The 25,000-nt window shown below is 45.4% G+C and overlaps 1 protein-coding gene across 2 annotated transcripts in view; it reads right to left on the reverse strand.

The window, feature by feature from the left end:
- Positions 1–23,086, reverse strand: part of palm2akap2 (PALM2 and AKAP2 fusion) — a 59,161-nt gene extending 36,075 nt beyond the window's left edge. The window contains exons 1-3 of one of the 2 annotated variants that reach the window (XM_076163663.1): positions 22,666–23,086; positions 13,618–13,698; positions 9,029–9,150 (exon numbers count right to left, since the gene is read on the reverse strand). In XM_076163663.1, coding sequence (XP_076019778.1) covers positions 9,029–9,150; positions 13,618–13,698; positions 22,666–22,716 — 254 coding nt within the window. In that variant the 5' untranslated portion in view covers positions 22,717–23,086. The remainder of the gene's footprint in view (positions 1–9,028; positions 9,151–13,617; positions 13,699–22,665) is intronic. The other variant, XM_076163664.1, reaches the window with a different exon arrangement.
- Between the last annotated feature and the right edge of the window lie 1,914 nt (positions 23,087–25,000).

Below are 25,000 nucleotides of genomic sequence, written 5' to 3' on the forward strand. Positions count from 1 at the left end.
TCTATGGAAATCTCATTGACTCAATGAAAGGAAATGGACCAAATGAAATCGGCCCTTAAGAGTGTGTAGCTCTGCCCGTAACTGTAACAACAACATGCGACTTCCTCTGCCTCCATCTGTCACAGAAATCCATATAATTTACTGGCTGAATGTAATCACACCTTATCTAAATCGGACAATACATACAATCAAGATCTTATCGCAGAAAGTGTCCGTCTCTAACTGTGACCTCACACTATTGTTTGGAATAAATAAACAGGACAGCTCAGGGACATTCACCATTACGATTCAAGGCTCTTCCTTATTCAATAATACCATGTGCTTTGTCAACATAGATAATGTTAATCACGTGTCTGATAGCTGAAGGTTCCATTTCGGAAGTGAACATGAGTGTATTCTCCATAAAGAGACTGTGCTGTACGTATATGCATGACAATCCCAGCTCAATATTGCCTTAATTAGTTATTAGGCTGCATGAAACGCTCTCACGGTCACATGCCGCCCACGTTTATGTAAGAATAATTAAGAATACATCCTAAAAGACGGCGTTCAGTCTCAGGAAGACCATAGAAACCATACGACAGAGGACGCCATGACAACAAACGTAGCTTCACTGTGATGTCTCCAGCAGTCCCCGTCTGTCTGTGATGCAAACCTTTTATAATAAACGATTTTACAGGCACTATAAAAGACTTGCACACACTCCGGATCAGTGTGGCTCCGCTCCAGTGACGCATACACCCAAACCAGTCCAGTGTGTTTTCATTGGTACACTGAGCCAGGGTCAGGTGGTAAATACTCTTCACCTCCTTTTGTCCCCCCCCCTTCACGTCTGTTCACCGTTACCTCCCGCCGTGCTCCTCTTCCCTGTTCCAACCTCTTATTTCCCTTTTTCCCTTTATGGCAGGAAATGAGTTTTACTTCTGCTTCCCGTGAGCAGCGTGAACTCTTGCCAAAATGGCCGATGACTAAAATTTGTGACTGCAGGAGGTCTACAAAGTCTGCGTCTGCGTTATTGAATCAGGAGTGTCCACTGAGGCTCACATTATAAACTTGGAGCAGACCTATATGTTGTCCCCTATATGGTCTTAGATCAACACCTCTTGTAATCAAATTCGACCTTTATAAGCTTTACAAAGGCACTTTGGCTTTGGAACGGAAATGCTGCAAAGTGCTGTATAGCCTGTGGCCATGGAGATTGAAGAGGAAAGACTGGTAACACTTGTGTCTGGCACCATCTAGTGGCCAGATGTGAAACAAGGCCAACACAGCACAGAAACAGAAACCAAATCATGATAATCTGACTTTACACACCTTTCAGTACAGGCTTCTTAAGTTTCAGGGCAGTACATTAAATAAGTACATTGTCCTGTACTCAACTTTTCCTGGTTCTCGTGCGTCTGAAAGTGGGAACCTTGAGAGAAAGAGCAGTGATGTCACCGTCCTGCCTTGCCAACCAACCAACCAACCGCCAACCAAACAACCGCAGGTCAGTTACTATAGATACACTGGCATGGACAGAAACGGCTTTCCACATCATAAAGGAGGATGAAGTTTTATGTGCGGATGTGTGTGTTCGCGTGTGCTATGTGTGTATGCATGCATTAGTGGACTGCCCAAAAAGAGAGAAAGAGAAAGAGAGAGAGCGAGAGTGTATGAGAGAGAGAGAGAGAGAGAGAGAGAGAGAGAGAGAGAGAGAGAGAGAGAGAGAGAGAGAGAGAGAGAGAGAGAGAGAGAGAGAGAGAGAGAGAGAGAGAGAGAGAGAGAGAGAGAGAGAGAGAGATGAGTGGCAAAAGTTGCCCTCTGCTTTCCACTTTCCCAGAGGCAGAGCTGCTTTTGGAAGCTGAAATGCCCTCATTGGTTGAGGTAAACCTCAGTGGGCGGAGCCAACAAACCAGACTTTTTCCTCTAGCAGTTAAAATTGTTGGCCGTGTCGGACGGCTGCTCCTGAGCCCTAAACACAGATGTGAGCCTGCGCTTTGTGATCCATGAGCTCTGTCGAAACGTATTTGTGACTTGAACAGGGTTTTGGTTTGAAATACCCAGAATAATTGGGGCGAGCGAGCGGTTTCATCGGTTAGAGATCCATAATGTGTAACCACCTCGTCCTCGGGTTTGAGTCCAGCTGAGAAACAGTGCTGCATTTCATCCACAGATGGACAGCAAATACATTTACCCAAGTACTGTATTAAAGTACAGCTAGGAAACCTGGCAATTCTTGTTTTCACTCAGTGTGCCACATAGTCCAGCAGCAAACGGAGGAGTGTATCAATGTCATACAAACACAGAGACCTGGATAATTCACCTCCCACACTCCGCCTTTCATCTCACTCAGCTGTCCTCCGCATCGCAAACAGGAAACCAGGAGCGACGCTCAGCACGAGCACCTGCCGCTTCCGTGACAACGAACAGGTGCAGCAGGTGACGCGAAACCTGATAACCTGTTTTTAATTTGCAATTGAAAATCAGACTCATATCAGCCGGGGGAGGCGTGTGTCAGCGTGCCGTCTGTCTCCTCGTTCCCTGTTGTCTTATTTTTGGCTCCGAGGTTCAGATCGGCACACACACACACACACACACACACACACACACACACACACAGAGTACAATAAAGCTGCGTCTCGTCCCCTCACACACAGTCCTTGCTTCCTTCCCGTTTATGACTGATGTACCGTCCTTGGCTCAAATCCACACACACACACACACACACACACACACACACACACACACAAAGAGACTGTGAAGTACAATCAGATATTCATATTCCATCACACAATGCTCTGCCACCACCTATTTCTGTCCTTAATGATGAACTTTTCCCTTTAGTGTGTTATGTTTAAAGCCAATGACAGGGTGCAGCACAAGCAACATAACAAAGCCAGAAGCACAGATAGTAATCATTCTGCGGCCCGAGATAAAGCAGAAACCTCGACGGAAGAGTTAAAACTAACATAATAGATCGTTCCACCTCCGCTCGTACGTTAGCGCCTTCAAATATATTTCACTGTTTCTTCGCTTCCCAAAATAAAACAACGTAAAAATAGTGTTTTGTTTGCCTCCTCGGTGGTTTTGGATCATTGTTTGGGATTGAATGGGAGAGCTCCAGCTCTGTCCTTGGTAAGCACTGCGAGTACTGAGCAGCTTCTGTTCAGCAGACTGAGAGCGCTCGGCTGAGTGTTTGCTCAAAGGCTCGGGCCAGATGAACACCACAACACCGCACTGTGTGTTGTGGAGATAAAAAAGGAAACGCAGCAGAGAGAGAGAAGCTGGAGAACAGTGAAGAATGTCCTTTCATTCCTACGGCTTGTAAAAGAACGAGGCTTTTACATACGGATGCATCCAAATATATAATATAATCATGTCTTGACCTTTTAAATTATTCAGGTCTGTGCTGAGACTTTGCTTACGATGCTGTGTGAGGACATAAACCAGATCACACAAGCTCCAGTGTCCCTCAGGGGCTGGAGCAAAAAGGCTCTGATTGGCTACTGTTCCTGCTTTGTTTACAATGCTTCACCCGGGCAGATTTGTTTTGACATCTGGAAATAATAACGCTTGCGTAATGCTTACAGTTTCTGCAGAAGTGTAACTTGAACTATGTGTGTTATCGTTGTAAGTTTACTGTACGCAGAAACGATTTCTAAAAAGGAACAGGAGGCTGGAGACGGTAGATTTATATGTGTGTGTGTTATACAAACATGGTGCATGGGGAGATCTGATGGTATTTAAGGTGCAGAAGAAGAGTGTTTACAGTCTATCAGATCTATCCTAAAAGTTGAATTTTAGTATCTTGCGTTCAATTATCTTCCCCTTGCTGATTCCTGTGACTTGCAGTGACCTCATCTCTCCAACAGGGGATCGATAGAGTTTTGTCTTATCTTATCTAACCATCAATAAATTAGCAGACCAGAGAAGTTCTCAGGGCCCTGAGCTTTTGCTGGAGAGTCAGATGGAGTGTGTGGTCAGGTCGGGGGCAGGAGGCACGGCGGCCACAACCCACTATACTTACAGTTGCTGCCAAAAGCCCATTGAAACCATGCAGTGGATCAGGTTACATAACGTTCTATGAATATTTGTCTTTTTGCTTCAGCGTCAGTGTGAGTGCACATTATTTTTTAAGTCTATAAAGTCTGCTTGGCTCTACTGAAACAGATCAGCCTTGCTCAGATTCCCCCTTAACCCCTACAAACTACTATAAATGGTTTTTAGGAAAGCTGAAACCATTCTGCTTATATTATTGTCAATGCTGAGGAACGACCCTGTTTCTCATATTACCTCTAAATGTAAATATAAATCAATCGGAGCGACGCCGCATTCACACGACTCGGCACTTTTAAGTGGGACTCAGCTGCTTTGCAAATCTCGCCGCTCCCCCGAAATCAGCAGATGAAATAAAACTGCAGAAAGAAAAACCATTCGGGGGAGGAATTGCCGTCTTTTTCTGCCAGCTCAGCAGAAAAACAGTTAACTGATCGTGAGTCATTAAGCAAACACACTTTGTGACGACGTATGTTCTCTGTTTTGCGTGAATTTGGCTGTACAGTACAAGTTCATGATATGGATCTTTTCCTCGGTGTCGCTGCCAAGAGGCTGAGATCAGAGGCCGATTGGCAGTCGCTCCTGTGAGCAACGATCGCTATGTGTGTGTGAGCTCCTCAAAGGCGTGAACCGAGACACGCTGACACCCCAGGGACACCCAAGATACATTGTGTCTCTAAAGGCTAAACGTCTGCGTCTGTCAAAGAGTCCAAACCCTGTCAAACGCTATGATAACAACGACGACAGCACAGGAACAAGACTCGCCCCTTCTTTCGGGACTCTTGCGTTGACTCGGCTGGTGTATACGTGACCTTACAATCCGCACGGGCCGTCTAAAGAGGAGGACTTAGTTTAGCCAGTACATATAAAAGTAAATGATGCTGCAGTACAAATGGAACACTTCCGCCTCTCTGCAGCGGTACAAGTCTGCATGGAGCTGTGAGCCGTGAAACTGCAGCGATCCAAAAGTAGCAGTGTGTGTGTGTGTGTTTGTGTATACAGGACGGGTCAGTGAAGGAGGGCTTGCTGCTGCTGCTGCTGCTGCTGTATCCCTCTGTGTGTTTACTTAGCCTATGCATGTAATGATAGGGACATCTGTAAAAACCACCGCCGCTCTCTCATTCTCTCTATCTTCAGCCTCTGGATCGTCTCCTGCACACCGTGGCTCCTGCTTCTGCTACTTCATGGTCTGTGCTTCACCTGAGGGACGTGTGTGTGTCTGTGTGTGTGAAACCTTGTCACTTGTCACCCATAAAAGAGGGTCTGCTTCATCTTCGTCCCTCGTAAAAGCGGGATGGATGAGGCGACTGGGCTTTAAATGGCACAGAGGTGAAGGTAAAGCTGAGTTTGTTTTCAATGGAATCCCCGTTTATATATGATTATAGTTTATCTCACACACACACACACACACACACACACACACACACACACACACACACACACACACACACACACACACACACACACACACACACACACACACACACACAGTGTCCATGTTTGCCCTTAGCGTTCACCTCTGTCCTATCAGTAGTGGAAAGACTCTGGTTGCCTGGGTTACGGGATATTCTGGGATGGTGCTCTAAAGGGTGTAAATATAGATGACACACCCTCTGCCTGGAATGCACACACACACACACACACACAGTTCATCAATGTCCCACCCCGTCTAAATATCCGATTTGAAATCTCCTCCCGTCGCGATGACATCATCACACGCATCCACGACATTTGGAGCGGCGATGCTGCTTGTTTCTCTGATATGTTTGTGTTGTTTGTCCCGAAACGATTTCATTATTGTGGGAGAGATGACACCACACACACACACACACACACACACACACACACACACACACACACACACACACACACACACACACACACACACACACACCGATATAATATTTCACACATTCCCCAGTATTTACACAATATACGATGATACACAATATTCCCTGGACCCTGGCTCAGGTTCAGACCTCCTCTACATTCAATATGAATAATTGAAAGCAAACACTTTCCAGACTTGTTTAGTGTCGCATTGGCGTCTTGTGAAAACCTCACGGCCTGAGAACAGAGCTGCGTTCACCCAGACACAAAGAGCTTCACAAAGGCTTTAGTTGTGTTCAGATTAAGACGTCGGAGTCTCATCATATTCATTATAAGTATTAATTCTGAATATATTAAACTGAATTCAAGATGGATGTTAGATCACATTTCGGACTTATTTAATTTTTCGGGGGGGTTATGTTGGCGCACACACACACACACACACACACACACACACACACACACACACACACACACACACACACACACACTGAGGCATTGGGCTGAGGCCAGACTGGAAGGTGAGACAGCGGCGCACAGTCTCTGGTTGTTTTTCAGCTTTTAATTGCTTTTGTAAGAAATTAAAAACCACAATCTGTAAAGCTGCGATCTCCTCTGTGAAAAAAACCTCCAGCAGACAAGTCGTCCATTCAAACCGCCCGCTGAATGAGGCCGATTCACGCCGGAGCGGCTCTACAATCACAACTGTACTTTAGCTCTACAATGGCCCCTCTTTGACCATTCAGCCGCTCTGTGTGTGAGTCGAGTGAATGTTTTCCCCGGGCCCGGAGTGGCGACGCACGCTGTCCGTGTTATTTCAGCGCCGCCGATAAGCGGGCCGCAGGCCTACAGAGTCGCTTTCATGCTCAGATTTGATAGAGGAGGAGGTGGAGCGAGACCGCCGCCGATGCCAAACTGGCCCTCAAGTAGCCCAACACGCTCTCAACTCCCCCTTTCATCGGATTTTAGGTCGCAATTCTTCAAACTACCGGCACATAAACGCATGCGTAGCGTTCTAGTTGCATTCTAAGTCTAACAGAGCTGCAGCAGAAGCCACTTTTCACTTTCCTAAAGTTTTTCCACTGTATTTGTTATTGTTAGGTTTTTTTTTTTTTTAGATGCAGCGATTTGTGTGCAGTCAGCGTTTTTCTTTCTTCCTCTCCTTCTTCTCTGTGCTGCGTGGTGCCAACAGTTCCTGCTGGCTCCACGCTGCACGCTGGCTATTTGTGTTACCCAGAGCGCACTGGGAAAACATCCTCCTCCTCAGAGGCGTCTCCACCGCGCCAGCGTCCTCCCTCACTTTTTAATTCCCTGGACGTCTGACGAATTTTTTCAAGGGCGTTCGTGCTCGCGTCGGCGTAGGAAACACGCGTTCCCTTTACGAGGAGGCGAAGTCAGCATCGTATTCCTGCTAGATTCTCATGTTGGCAAACTAAAAGGCCGTGCCGCAAACTGTGCAGGCATGTTGGAATCCACCAGTGGGCAGACATGTTGCACTTCCCCTAGTGAAGATGACGAGTCGCCCTTTGTCTCACTGAAGAATTGCGTTGTTCAGTCTGTGTGTATGACAGCGAATCTTTGAGTGTTGAATCTTCTTAAGTCAGTTTCTGCATCATTAAGCTCTAAGACAGACTGACTGAATGACTAGAATCTTGCGTAGTTTGGTGATAGCCTGCTGTGGGTTGGTCACTACGAGCAACAGAAGCGCTTGAGTCGATGTTTCTCGTGATCTTAGTTCTTCAGTCTTGGTCTCAATGACAGACATTCTCTCTATGCTCGCTACTGCAGGGCTCAAGTTCAAATTGAAACATTTCAGGTGAAGTATTAAGAGTTCAAGTGTCTTAATAAAGACATGATGTCCCGGGCCTGTGGTGCTGTGTTTGCTCTGTCTCAGTGGGACGAAGAGGAGGAGGAGGAGGAGGATGGGGGGGGGGGGGGTTGTTCAGCTTAGTTTGACTCTCACAACCTCCCAGTGGAAATCATTGACTTCCCAGGACACCGGAGCGTCACGATGGCAGGAGCGGGCGCGTTTTATTCGTGGCACCGATGATCTCATGCCCCGACTTCACTGGGAATAAGCCAGTATCTCACAGCGGTGCTTGATGAGAACCAGGAAGCTCCTCCCAGAGACACAAACACAGGAAACACACGCAGAATCGCATCACTCTCTCTCTTTCTCTCTTTCTCTCTCTCTCTCTTTTCCTTCAGCCACCTCAGTCTCTCACTCCCTTCCTCCCTCCATCACATCCTGCTTTGGCTCGCCTCCGTTTTTATCTCGCAACTCTCGCTTTTTCCTTTCATCTGCTTGGTCATTGGGCTCTGGTCTGTGAGGTCAGATGTATGTACAGTATGTATGTGTGTGTATATTTAGCTCTGGGTTGGTGTGTGTGTAAGTGCAGATTTTGTTCTTGGGTTACAGAACTGCTACATTCCAGAACTGCCCTGTAGCTGTAGAATCCCATACCTCCACTCCCATTACACTGCAGGTTTGTGTGTGTGTGTGTGTGTGTGTGTGTGTGTGTGTGTGTGCGTGTGCGTGTGTACATGATATGTGCTGTATAGCATCTGTTGCCAAAGACTCTATTCTGGTTCTCTGGTTTTGTGCTTTAAATATGACGGTGTGTGTAACGTCGCCGTCCTCAGAGACAGACGTATCTAAGGACGTCCTCAACTTTGCAATTGCACTCAGGTCCTTGATTCAAAGCTGCTTCTGAACCAAACACATGTAATTATTGGATCAAGAGCCATTGATGGTCATAATTCCAACAAATGTGTGATTGCACGTGGGTATAGTAGTTGGTTTTGGTTCTAGGGACGAAATCCAACCTAACAATGGGGTTAAGTCAACATTGAAAGAGATCTTAGCGCAGCTTTTGCTTTTTTCAGGCACTGAAGTATTTGACCTGAGCAGACGAACAGCAGGAAAACAACAGCCAAGCAGACGATCTAATTGGTGTTTCCGCAAAGTCAATTAAAACCTGCAGACCCCCGCAGTACAACAACACATGGGACATCTCCTGTTATCGCCTCACACATCTGTTCACGAGCTGCAAATGTGTTCAATCCTCCTCAGACAAGCGGCAACTCATACATAAGCGCAACGTTCAGCAACCACAAAGCATGTGTGTGTGTGTGTGTGTGTGTGTGTGTGTGTGTATACCTGTGTATCATGTCTTCCAACCGCTTCCCGAGTTCTTCATCCTCCTCCAGCTGTTTCCGCCGCACCTCCCCTTCCTCCTCTCCCATTCCCTGGAGGAGCCATCGCTCTCTCATGGCTTTGGACTGAGGAGGAAGCAGAAAGGTTCTTACACACACGTTTCATCCCATATAACAGACACTCTCGGGCAGCCATGTTGGAACCCATTAACATCAAATCATTATGTTGCGATGTTAATGTGCAGCGGCTTTACTAAACAAGCCCGTGTGTGTTATCCTCACACTGATGTCCATTTGTTTTATTTTAAGGTGCATACATGAGGGTTTTGATTGATTGCCTTTATGGCAGCATAGTTATTGAATGTCTGAGTATGTGTTTGTGTCAGTGTCTCCCTCTCAGTCTGGACATGGCTTCTGTTACCACAACAGACTCAAGTAGGAACATCTGAGCTTCAGCTTCAGCTTCCACTGTTTACTGTTAGACTGCTGCTGGGCTTTAACCAACCCAACTGACAAACAATCAGGAGCACGGAGGTTTAAACACACACACACACACACACACACACACACACACACACACACACACCAGACACACACACAAATAGATGCTACATTCTGACAGTAACTGCTAATAATATGGTCCGAGCTAATAGTGTGTGTTAGCATGCACGCCCACATGGCCAAGCTAGCAGTCACAGTTTCCAGCAAGCACATTTGTGACTTTATAATACATAATAGTCAAATTAACAGACTTAACACAGCATTCATGAATCTACTTTATTGATTCTAAATGTGGTTTGCTTCACACAAAACCATTCTAATGACATATAAGCAAACCTTTCTACTGTGAGAACATGAATAAGGACCTTCTGTCCACCCAGCAGCTATGAATAAAGTTTTGTACGGTTCACATATTGACCGTTTGCTTCCTCTGAAACCCGGCCTGCTCTCTCTCACGCTCAGCGTTAAACAAACTTTCCATTTCCCGTCGAGCTGTTACACACCACGGCTCTGAACACACTCTGAAAGCGGAGCGTTGGGAATCTTTGGAGAGCAAAATCCTATTCATAAAAATAAAACTCCCAATTCCCTCCCGGGACGAGCCGAATGATTTACATTTCCGTGTCAGCAAACTCATGTGCCGGAAATATATAGGAAGCATAAGTTATCTCTGGAAATAGTTTTCCCTGAAGTGGCATTTTTCATTTGGAATACAGATATAAAACATTTTCTCCCTCTTGAAGTTTGGAACCTAATGTTTTTCTCAATAACATTCATCCTTGATTGGACCAATTTATCGTTTGGTACATTGGGATTCAGATATGATAAACAGCTTCACAGGTTGAGTGATCTAAAATAGATTTTGATGGTGTTCATTTATAAATATGGTGTGTTTAATGTTCACATGGTTATCTGGCTTGTCCCCCAGAGTACCCTTTTTCAGTATTTCATCGTTTTTCCAAATGATTATTCAAATATTCAGCCACCAAAACTGTTAGATTCACAGCCTTGAGGCAACAACGGGCCGTCCACCCCAGAGGCTCTGTTTCTCCTGTAAAGACTCGCTGTAATAGGGAATCAAAGAAACCCATAATACTCTACCAAAGTAATGATTTGGATTTGTCAGGGGGCCCAATTTCAAATTTTGCTCAGGGCCCCCTAAATACTGGAGCCTGCCCTGGATACACCCCCTCCACCCCCCCTCGCCCTTTCATCATGTTGAGTAACATATATCTATATACTGTATACGTTGTACTGGGTCTTGTTTAGGTCCCCACTCTGGGTAGGTTTTGACTTGCCGCCCAGCTGCACAGCTGTTGCTTGTTGACTCATTGCTCTCTGAGTGTAAAATGGTGTGTGTTCACTTGCTCCGTTTGGCACTGATGAGGAGCCGAGGGGCTGAGATATAGCTGCACTCTCTCTGCACTAAATATGCACAATATGTGTCTGTGAGGACTTTTTAATGACATTGAATACGTGCAGGGACAGAAATAGGACTAAATGTTTCTTTTCTTGAACATAACACTTGTTTGTTCAATTCATAAACACAAATGCCAAAATAGTTCATATTATAGTATATCAATAAACTCCAAATACTAAAGATGAATGTGATCTGTAAGAAGAAGCTTCAGGAGAACACAAGCAGCGCAGAAACCAGTTCGTATGCTTACTCTGAAATCATTCTGATGTTTACACTGCGGCGTCCTCTGAGGCCAGACTCAAATCAACAGCATCGCTCTGAGAGGCTTGAATCATGCAGCTCATGAGGTCCTTATCACATCTCAGGGCTCCAGTCTCTGCTTCCTCTCCCAAGTCCGTCGGTCCCTAGAGACTGAAGCTACAAAGGCCTGCTTCACGCTGCCTGGCCGTGTGGCACTCAGAGGTAATGGCCATTAAATGGGACTGTGTGACTACACTGCTGATTACATCTGGATAGTGATGCTTCAGAAAAGTTAAACACAATGGGTCTGCTGGCTCCAAAGCTCAGGAGGTTAGCCGCTATACGAAAAAGGCACAACTTCAAATAATCGTCGTCTCAAAAATACAAGCCTGGCTTGACAGTGTCACACTATCGTCTGTCTGTCTGTCAGTGTTGCTTCATTGCTGATTCCTTGAACATCTTTCTGCGTTAGTGTCCATTGTGTCCACTGGACTCGTAATGGAATTCCTACTTCCTACCGTATGCTAAACATGTTGGTCCCTTGTGTCTCTAATGTGCAGAATGATGAGCTACAGCCAATTCACTCCAGCTTTTATACCTGTCACTTATGTCAAAATAAAACCTTAGCGGTTTAGATTCCGGCAGCGCTGGGTCAGCCTTTGTTTATGCAGCAGTCACATAAAAGCGGTCAAAGTGAAGCATTTAAGGCTCAGATTATTCTTGATGTATGTTTATGTAGCTGAGGCATGTTACAGACTGTAAAACTCCAGACTGTAGACAGATCAGACCAAAGTAGGATCCCAACACAAAGCTTTAAAGTCCTCCCCCCCTTCACTGTGCACATGGCTTTAATCAATGCTTCTATTCTTGATATTTCCATAAGTGTGTGTTAATTGCTGGAAAACTTATGTAATAAAGTAACCATGCATGCTGAGTGTGTTTAAAGGCTCTAATTACAGAATGGAATGTATTTTATTACAAATATTAAATCTGGCTACCAAAACAGCGGGTTACCCACAGCTGACGCATCTCTCTCTCTGCATCTGTACAGCTGCAGGATTTTCCGAACAATCGCTCAGGGAGGCGGAACAAAATAATCCATGAATGGTGCCAGCAAGGTCACTCACACACACACCATACAACTTTAAAACAGTCCTTATATCAGTTTACTGTTCACAATAAAGGACTTTCTACCTTATAATTGGGTAGTTTGAAGTTGTTTTCAAAATCTTTCAATAGTACGAATAAGCAATCAGTTCGTAAGGAACAGCACATGGAACAAAATATGTAGGATGTCTTTGTCTGACAGGAGTCTGAGTGTTTTCTTCTGAAAAACTAGAGTATGAGGTCATTGGTTGAAAGGTTCATATCTTAATGTCTCTAAACTGCCAGGAGCCTGTATCACCGCTTCCTCCGCAATCCTTAATTGACGGTCAAATCTGTGTTCAGTGGAAACAAAAACAAAAACTTGGCTTATCAGTGGCATCTGGCTGTAATTATTGGGCAAATGTGTATGCGTATGTGTATGCGTATGTGTATGTGTGTGTGTGTGTGTGTGTGTGTGTGTATGTATGTGTGTGTGTGTGTGTGGAGTGTATTTTATCTGGAAGGGGGGAAAACAGCCAGACCCACTTGGCTCTGGGAAAAGGCGACTAACAAGCTTCAACACCAGGAATCTCCAAATTTGGATGTTTAGAATTGAGCCAGTAGAGAACTAACACCTTCATCACTGCACACTGCACACACACACATACACGTAGGAATGAAAGTGACGTGCCGGACACAGATACAGTGTCATTGAAAGCACATGAGTGATATCAAGAGGAGTAGTTTGTCTTTGACATTTCGGATCAAGGCGAGAACAAGGAGAAAAGAGGGAGAGAGGATCAGGAGAGATGAATGGGTGTGAGGAGTGTCCTTGTACTGAGGGCATTGATCCAATAACCCTCTGCTGCCTCTGACAAACTGTATGACGACAGCAACAGTTAAAGCTCAGTATGACATTGGTGTTGGGCTACTGAAAGCACAAAAGGGAGAGAACAAACTGAGCTATTTCAGTTCCATAACTAGAAAAAGTGAAGCGGAAAATGTGGCATGAAAAGAAATCGCCCATGGGCCCAAACCTTTAGTTTCATCTCCTGGTGTTTAACGGTGACTACCACATCTGTGTTTAAAACGACTAATTGGTAAAGATCTTTCAATAATGCTCTTAAACAGATCGTAAAATTGCTCACTGGGCAGCCAAGTCCAAATTCCAAACTTAACCGTAAACCAATTTTAAGTGTTTAACTCTTAGTTCTCACCCTCGACTAAAATGAGTCCTGATTCCGAAAGTCTCTCATCATGTAGACACGACGTACTGAAAACTCTGACACAATACACACACACACACACACACACACACACACACACACACACACAAACACACAGACCTTGAGGTGTTGTAGCTGTAGGGTTAGGTCATCGAGCTTCCTCCTCTTCTCTTCAATCTCTGTTTGCCTCTTGCGTTTCTCCTGAGGCACAAAAAAGACGGAGACCAAAATCAGACATGAAGATAAAATATCCAAGCAGCTTTGACAGTTTACATTTTCTATTGTTGTTTAATGTCGCCGGAGGAGAGTGAAGGGAACATACATGTAACGTTGAGCATGCATGAAGATGAACTTATCTGACAAATCACCACAGAGGCAAATATCAGCACAACAAAAAAAACATTACTGCCTCAAAAATACTTTAACATGTACAGAATGAATATGAATACATGAATATACAATTTAAAACTGAACCTGCGAGATTTTGTTTTGCTTTCTAACAAATTCGCAAAGTCAAATACGAAGGCTTGTTAGAGGAAATGACATTTTAACGACGTCTCCCTGGTTTATGTTCCAATCGAGAGCCAAACACCACAGAATGGGTCAATAAGTGTCTGGGGGCGGCATTGCCTTTAACAGCAGCTAGACTCCGATTCAAAGAAAGCACAGACAGATTAATGTGACTCAGATCGGCCATCAACTCTCTACAAATACAACGTTTGACCATTTTCATTTCTAACCTCTGTTCATTCATTTTTACTGTAATGTGAATGGTTTGACTTGAAAGCAGCTCTTTCAGCCACTGGGTCTTAAAGGGACAGTACTTAGGTGGAGTAGAAGTGGTTACATGTGTTTTGCGCATTAAAGCGTTGCAAATGTTTTAAAATAGACCACTAATAGAAAAGGAACATGGAAATCTGTACTCGCCTGGTTTAGAAACCTTATTTTGTGCTTTATTGTGTTTGATTTATCTGTGAGTGACACCAGGGAAACTACAATTCAATCTGTATATACACTATGTACCACTTAGCCTCTGATTCTGGGGAGAAAAATGATCTGTGGGTGCCCGCAGGAAGGATGTGAAGCATTAGAGAGGTCAAAGGTCAGGGCTTATGGCGGTTTTGAAAAGGGTTAGGGTCTGCAGGCTATCTAAAGAAAAGGGATTAGTCCTTGAACCCTGTGAATGAAGGTGAGGTCAAAGCAGAGGCAGGGGAAACTATCCTCAACTGGATGTTGAGATAAATGAGGCTGGTGTTTGGAGGCCAAGCGAGCAGCGAGCGGGAGGTCTGATGATGATGATGATGATGGTGAACAGAGAGAAGATGTGGAGAGGCTGATCTAGGCTTGACTTTGAAACTACGCAGGAATATAAATATATGGAAGGAAGAACCCTGAGCAGGAAGGGCATGAGAAGTCTCTCTCTCTCTCTCTCTCGCTCTCTCTCTCTCTCTCTCTCTCTCTCTCTCTCTCTCTCTCTCTCTCTCGTCATTTCCTGTTTGCTAAATTTAGCATCAAGGAAAACCCCCGAAACGTGAAAAACCCCACATTTGAGTGCCACTCACAGAACAGGCAACGGAGTGAAACTCAGCAGAACCAGACAGAAGTCAGGCAGCTATAGAAACAGGTACAGATAGTAGCTTTGTTTAGCTGTATCATCGGATTTGAGTCATTTTGATTGAATACTAACTCTACTCGAAAATGTCCAGATATCTCAATAAACTAGCTTGGAGGGCGAACAGATTACAAAACTACGCACACGCTGCATTAATGGCTGAACTTAACGTGAGGTCATCTTACCACACACACACACACACACACACACACACACACACACACACACACACACACACACACACACACACACACACACACACACACACACACACACACACACAGACCACAGTGGCCTGTACAGCAGCCGTTCCCATGGCTTGGGAGGTACAGAGAGCTTGAGTATGGTCACCAGATGTCAGGGACTGTTAAGGACATGTTGTTGAGGAATGGATGAAACACACCCGCACACATGCACCTACACACATAAAGACACACACATAACTACACTCATTCAATCTGTACAAATATTACTTGAACATACAGTGCTTTAAATACAGATTACTGCAGTACATTATGATATAAGGCACAGATTTAGGAACAGAGAGAAGTTGGGGGTGAGTTCTGTGTTTAGAAATGAAGATGTATGCCTATACTGGAACACACACACACACACACACACACAACCACACACACACACACACACACACACACACACACACACACACACACACACACACACACACACACACACGCACAGATGTCCGATATCCCCAGATAAAAGAATGTTTGGATGCCAGATGGACTCCATCAAACAAATTATTAATAGACAGAAAATCCCCTTTAAGCGACGTCTCTGAACAATTCAAACAGAAATGAAACCCTTTTTAATTCCGTCCCCTTTAAATTAAACACTTCTGCTAAGTTGCCTGCTGTCTTAAAATTGGGTTTCTGGGCCAGCAGTCTCTGTGTCCTCAGGGGAGATGATTTGTCATTAACTGTGAGTTCCTGAAAGACACTAAGATCATCTGAATCCCTTTTCCAGCATCAGCAGTTCTTTTGTTTTTAGAGGAACCGTCACCAACATTTTTTTCTGAAAAATTGGACCGAGCGGCTGCACTGAGAGGGAAATGAACCTGATCTCCACTCTGTTTACTGTAATCTCCCCCCCCCCCAGAGAACAACCATTCCTCCTCCTCAGGGAAAAATGTCCACATTCTTGGTGTCACACTCATGGCTTCCCACACTCACTGACTGACTCACACACTCAGCCCTCTGGCCCCACTTTGCCTTCCTGCTCCACTCATTTAAACAGAGGGCATCGCTTTTCCCACTGGCACTGATACGTCCAAGAATGCTGTATTTGATATTCAAACGTGGTGTAAATGAGTCACGGTGGAGAGATTTGTTGTCTTTGTTGTGTTTCCAGTGACAAATAACAACACATCAAAGGTCACATTAAGTAGGAAGTGGAGTTTTGAACTTTGGCGTCCATTCTGCGCCATTTAAAAACAATTTAGGCGGAAAGGAATGAGTGAGTCAAGGCATCTGCCAAGGTTTCAGTTTGGTTATGGATATGAGAAACTTCCCTCATACCCATAATAACTTGTGATTCAGTGTTGTTTCCTCTAACTTGTGTGTGTTGTCTTTTCCAACTAGTATGAATGAGAGCAATGGCCTCCTCGGACAATTGCTAATTTGCGATGTCCCGTGTGATCGGCGGTGCTTGAACGCTAACCTGCTGCTGGCTCTTAAATGACCGGCTGTGTCCAGGAATGCCAGCTTAGTGCATCACCGGTATGCCTCGCACTCCAGCGGTCATACGATAGCAAGCGAGTGGTGGCTGAGGACTGTTGAGGACTGAGACACGGATGCACACAAACGTAACGTGCTTCACTGTGAGACACTCAGAGCCACAACGCCAACAGCAAACCACTTTAAGTTTTATGTGATTTGTAATTATTTGACAGCAGCTAATTCATCTGTCTGCCCTCCGTCTCTCTTTGCCGTCACTTTGCATCATCTCCTATCAATTGAGCTGCATTCCAAACCTCTCCTGCATCCCAAACTATACGAGGCTACGCCAGCATGTCCATTGGGGTCTGGGACAGCTGCTGCTAATTTTAGCCGTCTTGTAATGCCCGGCATGTTCCAAGACCCCCTGCTACTCTACAAGCCACACCCCCTTTCCTTTCCTCCCCCCCCCAAGCCCCCAAGCACACTCCCCTATAGCCCCCTAAAAACCCGCCGCCATAAACTCGCTCCAGTCCATAAACTGAGCCTCCTTTCACTGCTTCTCCACTCTGTTGGTATGTGACACACCCAGGAAGACAAATATTCAAGAGGAAAACATTCATTAATTCATCTATCAGGCAACCGGACAGAGTTGAATGTCCGGTAGTCCCCCGCTGTCATACTTAATGGGATTAAAGGAAAGAATCTCACTGGAAATCAATTGGAGTTCGGATATTGCACTTTGAAACGTTTGTTACAGGGGTTTCATTGTGACTATTAATGTCAGCCGTTACCTAGCTGATGAGACGAGGAGAGAACTGTTAATAATAAACTTCTGGGCATCCCTATATTTGAATCGGTGTTATATTAACTCAATGTGTGCAGAGTCAACACGGAGATTTGTTTCCCTAGTAGCTGCGGGGGGGAACATGAGCTGTATTGTCTGCGTGGATTTGCCAGCGCAGCCCCATCAGATGTCACAGTGAAAGTGAATGAGAGAGATTGAGGGATCATTTCGTTAGTAGGAAGCTGTACGATAATAAGGGGAGCGATACTGTGCTGATTGTCCCTTCAGACGCTGTAATGGTTGCTCCCTTTCCTCAATTATCGGAGAGGAAACAGCATCCAGCCACTGTGGACTCGTATGAGAATGGTCTAGATTAGGTTGAAGGGTTTTTAAAGTTGCCAATACATCAGTCTATGATTAGTAACTACACGGGGCCTGCAGGGCCCAGCCTAGCCGAGCCTAGCCCAGCCCCCCACCTCCTTTACTACCCAAGCCGAGCCCAAATCCCCCGCCCCCCCGAAGCCCCTCCGCCGCATGCCACAGTCACAAATCTCACGCTGTGCATGCCAAGGTCCAGCTTTAGCAGCCCCCCTCACCTTCAGCCCCCGCAACCCCCCTCCCCCGCTAACTGGATCCAGAGCGACCCTGAGTCGAGCGGTTTACTCTCTACAAAGTGCCGTCATTCAAAAAAAAAAAGGGTCAATCTTGGTGTGATTCTAGGAAGGACTACACTTCAGAAATGTCCGTAGAGCCACTTTAGACGGGCAGGAGTGACCGCCTGTCTCGCCGTACCGTGAGAGGGACAAATGCAATTTACAGTCACAGAAAGATGGAACCGAGAGTTGGAGTTGTGGCTTATTAATCCGATCTTTCTGCAATGAATAACCACAGACTCACTCTCCTGCCAGCCCCTGCAGCTGTCATTTCCTTATTCTCTCTCTCTCTCGCTCTCTCTCTCTCTATGTGTGTATGTGTGTGTGTACCTGTGTGTGTCTCTCAAACTCAGACATACCCACACTTAACAAACCCCTTGATCCTTCTGCACCCCCCACTTACCCATTTCCCCAAGACATGGGCCCAGACAATCTGTGGCCTTGCATGTGTGTGTGTGTGTGTGTGTGTGTGTATGTGTTTTGGGGGATGAAAGTCCAAAGGGCTGAGGTCATCTAGGTAAACATATCATGGCAGACACTATGTGAACCAATGCACATTCTCTGCACTTTCTATACACACACACACACACACACACACACACACACACACACACACACGCGCACACACACACACACTCTATGCAGATTGTGGGCAGCAGCTAATTAGAAAGATGAACCACTTGCCATTACCATTGGCAGATCTTGGAACCACCAAACTTTGGTAAACACACACACACACACAGACACACACACACATAGGCACATGTGTAGTCAGTTCTGTAGAACCCTAAGGAGGCTCTGCTCTGTCAGACTGCTATAATTACACATTAATAACAGACCAATTACAGGTCTGGATTTAACAGCATGACATCACAACTCTTTACTAATCTGAACAATTAGTAACCATGGAAACCTGCATGGCTTGCAGCTGACTTGTTGTAATCAAACCTCAAAGTGCAGGATTCTTTCCCCCGTGGTTGGAGTGTGTAGGCTAATTCCAAACACAGCGCCGGGCCAACGTGTTTGTGTAATAATGTTATCTTGAAAACAGGTTAGGCTCACTTTTGTCTGATGAGTTTTCATTTGGATATGAAGCTCTTGTGTGTGAAGCTCTGAACCTGTGTGTTATCTCACCTTCAGCCCCAGACATGAAGACGCTCTGCTGCACGATGATGCTGATAGATAATGTTTTTAATTCCTCATTACAATGTTTTATCTCCGTTGCTGTCCTCTGGCAGACATGTTGTCCTTTGCCGCCCACATAAAGAGGTGAGCTGACTGACAGCCATTAGCTCCATGCTTTATTCATTAGCTGCAGCAGAACACGCCGCCGCCGTCTCTGCTGGGTAATTGAACATTATAGTGACAGCTGTCTGAGGAACATCACTCATTTAGCGGCGTGACTCAGGAGATAAGGGACGACAGGGAGCACGGCCCCTCGTACGCAGCGAGACAGTGATGGCCGGGGCCTGATGCTTGGCTGCAGGAGTTGTGCGAGAGCTTCCAGTTCTGCTCCCTGGAGAACTCCTTAAGAATTGATGAACTGCACTGATGGTGATAACGCTGAAATCTCACAAGCATCAATTATTGATACGATCATTAGCATCAGCTGCAGACTGAAGGCAGTGTACAGTAGATGCAGCGTGTGTGTGTGTGTGTGTGTGTGTGTGTGTGTGTGTGTGTGTGTGTGTGTATAGGCTGCTCATTCATGTATGTTTTAAGCCAGACAGACAAAAATATAAATCAGATTAATGTCTAATTTTGAAGTAGGAAAAGAATGAGAGTAGAAGTAAGTCAAAGAATGGACAGAGACAGTTACAACCATACATATCATAAAAAAGATAAATTTCTTTAAAATAAACATATTCATGATAGAGAGTAATTCAGGAACTAACAATAATTACTTAAAATTTCCCCCAATATGTTTAATTTTTCTCTCTGACTGTAATTGTTTGTGAAAAACACCGTTCTCAACCTAAAGTCCAATAAGAAATCCACCCTTAACCTTCAGTCTTCACTTTAGCAGAACCAGATTGTGTCTTTTGCACCACAGAAACTATTTTTGGAAATTTGGGAAGTTTCTAAGTAACTCCTGATGCAGCGCCTAAGCGTCGGTTCCTACTTCTCATGATTCACACTTTTTCTGAACGTATAGTAGCTCCGGTGACAACACTACTCCACATCTCTGCTTTCATTTAGACTTCAAGAGTTGTTTGACAGTCAGACAATAGAGGAGACTTTTTGAAAATCCCTCACGTTCCCGTCGAGACTCCCGTGAAACCTGGTCCAGCTTCTGTATTTACACTGGACCGGCCTCACTTGGCCTGCAGCCTGCAGCTTACAGACTACTTAGTAGTCTGAGAGAGCTGTTAGCACTGTTATTGTAATAGTAACCCCTTCTGTATTTAAGTACCTGGCCAGCGTGAAGGCTGTTGTTATTGCATTCGTCGATCTATCTCCACACACACAAACTGAAATAAGACAGATGCTCGCTCGGCTGCAGGGGACAAGGTGACTGAAATGATTTACTTCACACTTGACTCTCCGCTGTGTCAGAGCTCTTAGCACCTCCTGGAGTCTCTCTAACACTCCTCCGGCATGGAATTAGACTCTCGGCAAGAGGAGGATAATGAGATTTAGTTTCATTTAGTTGCACACAATAGATGCAGAAGAAGTTGCCCTCAAGTTCATGATTGCTGACGTCCCAATATTACATCACAGCTTTCTGTGGTTTTGTGCAACAAATCCAAACTTCTCCCTAACAACATTATTTAATATGTTCCAGTGGCCAAACAAGAACAATGAGTACAACCAAATGTTTGTTTCTGATCTCTCTCTTTACTTGAGTGACTGGTTTAAGGACATGCAGCCTGGTGAAGCTGCTGCCATGTTCGACGTGGCCAAAATAGTTTCTCCATCTGCTACTGCTGCTGCTGTTCCCTCGCTTGTGTGTGTGTAAATGTGTGTGTTCCTGTGTCTCTGTGCCTCTGTGTGTGTGGTATGCTGTGGTTCCTCGCTGGCGCCAAATGTAGTCCCAGAGCAGTGCACTCGTGTCTTAACTGTTGCTTTGAACTCCTATCAGCACCGGACCAAACACATCAACAGATCTCTGCTCCTTGACACTGAAACATAACAGCGGCTGGCGTAGCACAGGCGAGAGACCACCTCACCGTCACAATCCTTCTACCTTGGAAAGTGGGTCCACCTCAAAACCTCAAACATCTGGCAAGAAAAGGACATCTGATTTTTCCACTAACGTTCCACTGAGCTGGTTTCCCCGAGTAACAAGCTGGGAAAAGATGAAAGCTGACACGAACGGCAAGACAAACAGCAGCAGGAGCGAAGCTGTGGTCAGATTACGATTCGTGCCTCTGAAATCGCTCCGTCCCTCATGACTGTTAGGGCTTGTAGAAGGCTATGATGTCATATGCTACTGAAATGACAGCTCCCAAAACATTAAGCAACACTTAATCAATACGTAATATTTGGAGTGTAAAGGAATCAAGCAAAGTGACGCACAGTCCTGACATACCTCCGCTTCATAAAGTGTTTATACTCTAAACTGAACCATGTTGGCAGACAATTGCCAACTAACACGTTCAGCAGACACAGAACAACACTAGCAACCCACTGGAGTCAAGTTTCTGTCCACATAAAAGTAAACCTGCGATCCATTTTGCCAGCACAAAGGTTCACTTTTCATCCTCCACCAACTCCTGAGCAAAATGTCTGGATTTGCAATTAGAAGACACTCAACTTTCTGCTTCAGCGAGTCAGTAACTAAAGTATTTGTCTGATAGATAGACTGAACTCTACTAAGCCAGCTGTCAGAGCTTCTTTCATGCAAACAGCTGCCTTCCACTGCTGCAAATGAGACAGCTTCTGTAAAAAAAAAACAAAACATGCTTCCAAGTTACGCAGACAAACACTGACAAATGCTTGCAGGTTTGAATTTGAGGAGAACAGTTGGAGTAGAAGAGGGAGGACTGCCACTCTGCCCACCATATTTGAAACCAAGCTGAGGGGGCGCTGTGGTATTTGAGGGCCTGTATTGGTCCAGTGTGTTTACGTCATGAATTTGTTGGTCACAGTTTGCGAGGAGAGAACATGCGTACAGAGCAAAATCGGACTGAAGTGAAAGAGTGACGAGAACAACAAAGTGCAAAGTGAGAGAGAGAGAGAGAGAGGGGGAGAGAGAGAGAGAGAGAGAGAGAGAGAGAGAGAGAGAGAGAGAGAGAGAGAGTACCAAGTTAGATGAGGTATTGTACACTAAAAGACAGACAGGCAGGTAAGTGGGGTCAAGGTGAGACAGGTCTGACGAGGGTGAGAACCTTCACTGACAGACAAACAAGACACAAAGCAAACAGACAGAAAAGGTCAAAGTAACAGAAAAGGGAGACAAACGTCACCAAAAAAAACTTAAAAAGGTTCAGACTGACTTACCGCTAAGGCCTGCAGCCGCTCTTTGTGGAGCTGAGCCTCCTCACACGACATCCTGAGGGGGGAAGCAGGGGAGAGGGGAGTGAAAGGAGAGAGAGAGAGAAAGAGAGGTGAGACCTGGGAGGACAGAGAGCAGGAGTCCCTCAGTGAGAGAAAGACAGCCGACACAGAGAGAGAGAGAGAGAGAGAGGAGGGACGAAAAAAGGGAGAGAGGAGAGAAAACGAGAGGTGGAGGAGGAGTATCCAGACGAGCTCCTTCCTCAGCTGTAATCCAAGCGAGAGCGAGGGGAGTGAGTGGGAGAACCAGCTCGGAGTGAGGGAAGGAAAGATCTCTCATTCACTGGCCATGTGCCTCACACACCAGCCCGCTGCTCGCATTCTCTCTCTCTCTCTCTCTGCCTGTGTGTGTGTATGTGTGTCTCTCTCTCTCTCACCCACTCTTTCTTTCCCACTCCCTATCTCTCCTCCCATTTGTCCCCTCCCTCCATCTCTTTTTAGGCACAGGCCATGTGTGATTAAACAGCTGGGAGGAGCAGCTGAGAGTGGGAGAGAGAGAGAGAGAGAGAGAGAGAGAGAGAGAGAGAGAGAGAGAGAGAGAGAGAGAGAGAGAGAGAGAGAGAAATGAAAGAGCAAAGGTAAGGAAAAGGGGAAGCGGGAGAGCAATCCGTCATCTTTCAAAGCTTTTGCGGCTCCGGAGGACAGACAGGAGAGCGGGAAGTGAAGATCAGTGTGTGAGATTAAATCGGATTTTTGATTTATTTATTCTGGCTGCAGGCGAAGACGTTTGGGCTCAAAGTGCTGAAGTGGGTTTAACTTAACTGAACTCAATCAGTCCAGACTACACTCGACTTATAAACTCATCAAAACTCAGGTTATGAGTGTGTGTGTGTGTGTGTGTGTGTGTGTGTGTGTGTGTGTGTGTGTGTGTGTGTGTGTCTGTGTGTGTGTGTGTGTGTGTGTGTGTGTGTGTGTGTGTGTGTGTGTGTGTGTGTGTCTGTGTGTGTAAAATCTGCCTGCGCTGCAACTCGGAACAGCAAAACTGCACGATGCACACTAAGATTTAAGGCGGAAAGTTTGTTTTTCGGGTTTTGTCGACTATTTAAGGTGGACGCTCCATATCAGGCCCCTAAATGTGTCAGGAATCACTTCAGTCACCATTCCTCATCACGATAACATCAGTATAGAAAAGGTACACTCCTGTTGTCATAGTTACAGTGACTATCTTCCGTATCTTCTGTCTTCTGACCAATCACCTCTCATATCTGATGAACGGGACTCATGTTGCGCCGCTGCTTCTTTATTCGGATCTGACACACACACACACACACACGTACACGCACACACCAGGGACAGCGTATGACTAACTCCCTTCACAGTGTACCTGGAAAGAGGCGACGCACTTCCTCTGTAAAGGAACATCTTCATCTTCATCGCCGTCTTCGCACAAACACTTTCAGCTCACACACACACACTGGTTTAACTGGGTCACTGTTACCTGTGTCCCAGTTTCTGCCCCCCCACTCTAGTCTCACCTGCTCCTTTTCTTCCACTCCTCCTTCCTTCCCTCCTTCCTCTTCCCTTTCCTCTCATCCTTCCTCCTGCTGTTACCCATCATCTCCCTCTCACCCCCTCTCACTCCCTCTCACTCCCTCTCATCCCCTCTTCTTCTCCTCCATCCTTCACTCTGCAGACGCAGCCGTCCTTATAAGGAGAAACGGCAGCAGCGACTCTTTGGGGGGGAGTGGACAAGCATGTAGCAGACACAAACACACATGCACGCACACTTTACAGATCATCGCACACTAACGCCAACAGCTACTGCGTTACTCCAAGAGGGGAAAGAAGTGTGTATCATAAATTGTTGCAGCTGGAGAGGATCTGTCCAGGCGCTGCAGCACGAGAATCAATCAAATATGAGTCACAATTTTGCATCTGAACTATTTACTATAAAACTGCAGCCTGTCATTCTCACTAAAACACTTTTCTCGCAAGATAGAAGATGGATTTTGTTCTGCAGCGCATTCCATAAACTTTATTTACGTTTTTGGTTCTTGTCATGACCCTTTAACGAATAACATGATGTCACTGTGATCGCCTGCAAAACCATAAACAAAAGAGACGGAGCTTCCATTTTAGGTTCTTTTACAACAGTGAAAAAGTAAACAACACTTTAAGTAATACAGTAGAGTTCATGTTTGAATATTTCTGATCGATTTATGAGGAATTAAGCTCTGAATCATTGCCTGATATAAGATTAGAAATGGAGATGTACTGTTCTATCAGCTGGAAAGTCTTATCTCTAGATTCTAAGTTTATAATGAGCTGCAGAAGTCTTGTT

The sequence above is a fragment of the Genypterus blacodes genome, unplaced genomic scaffold (assembly GCF_046128005.1).
Source record: "Genypterus blacodes isolate CSIRO-AG114 ecotype Tasmania unplaced genomic scaffold, CSIRO-AGI_Gbla_v1 ptg000133l_1, whole genome shotgun sequence".
NCBI lineage: Eukaryota > Metazoa > Chordata > Actinopteri > Ophidiiformes > Ophidiidae > Genypterus > Genypterus blacodes.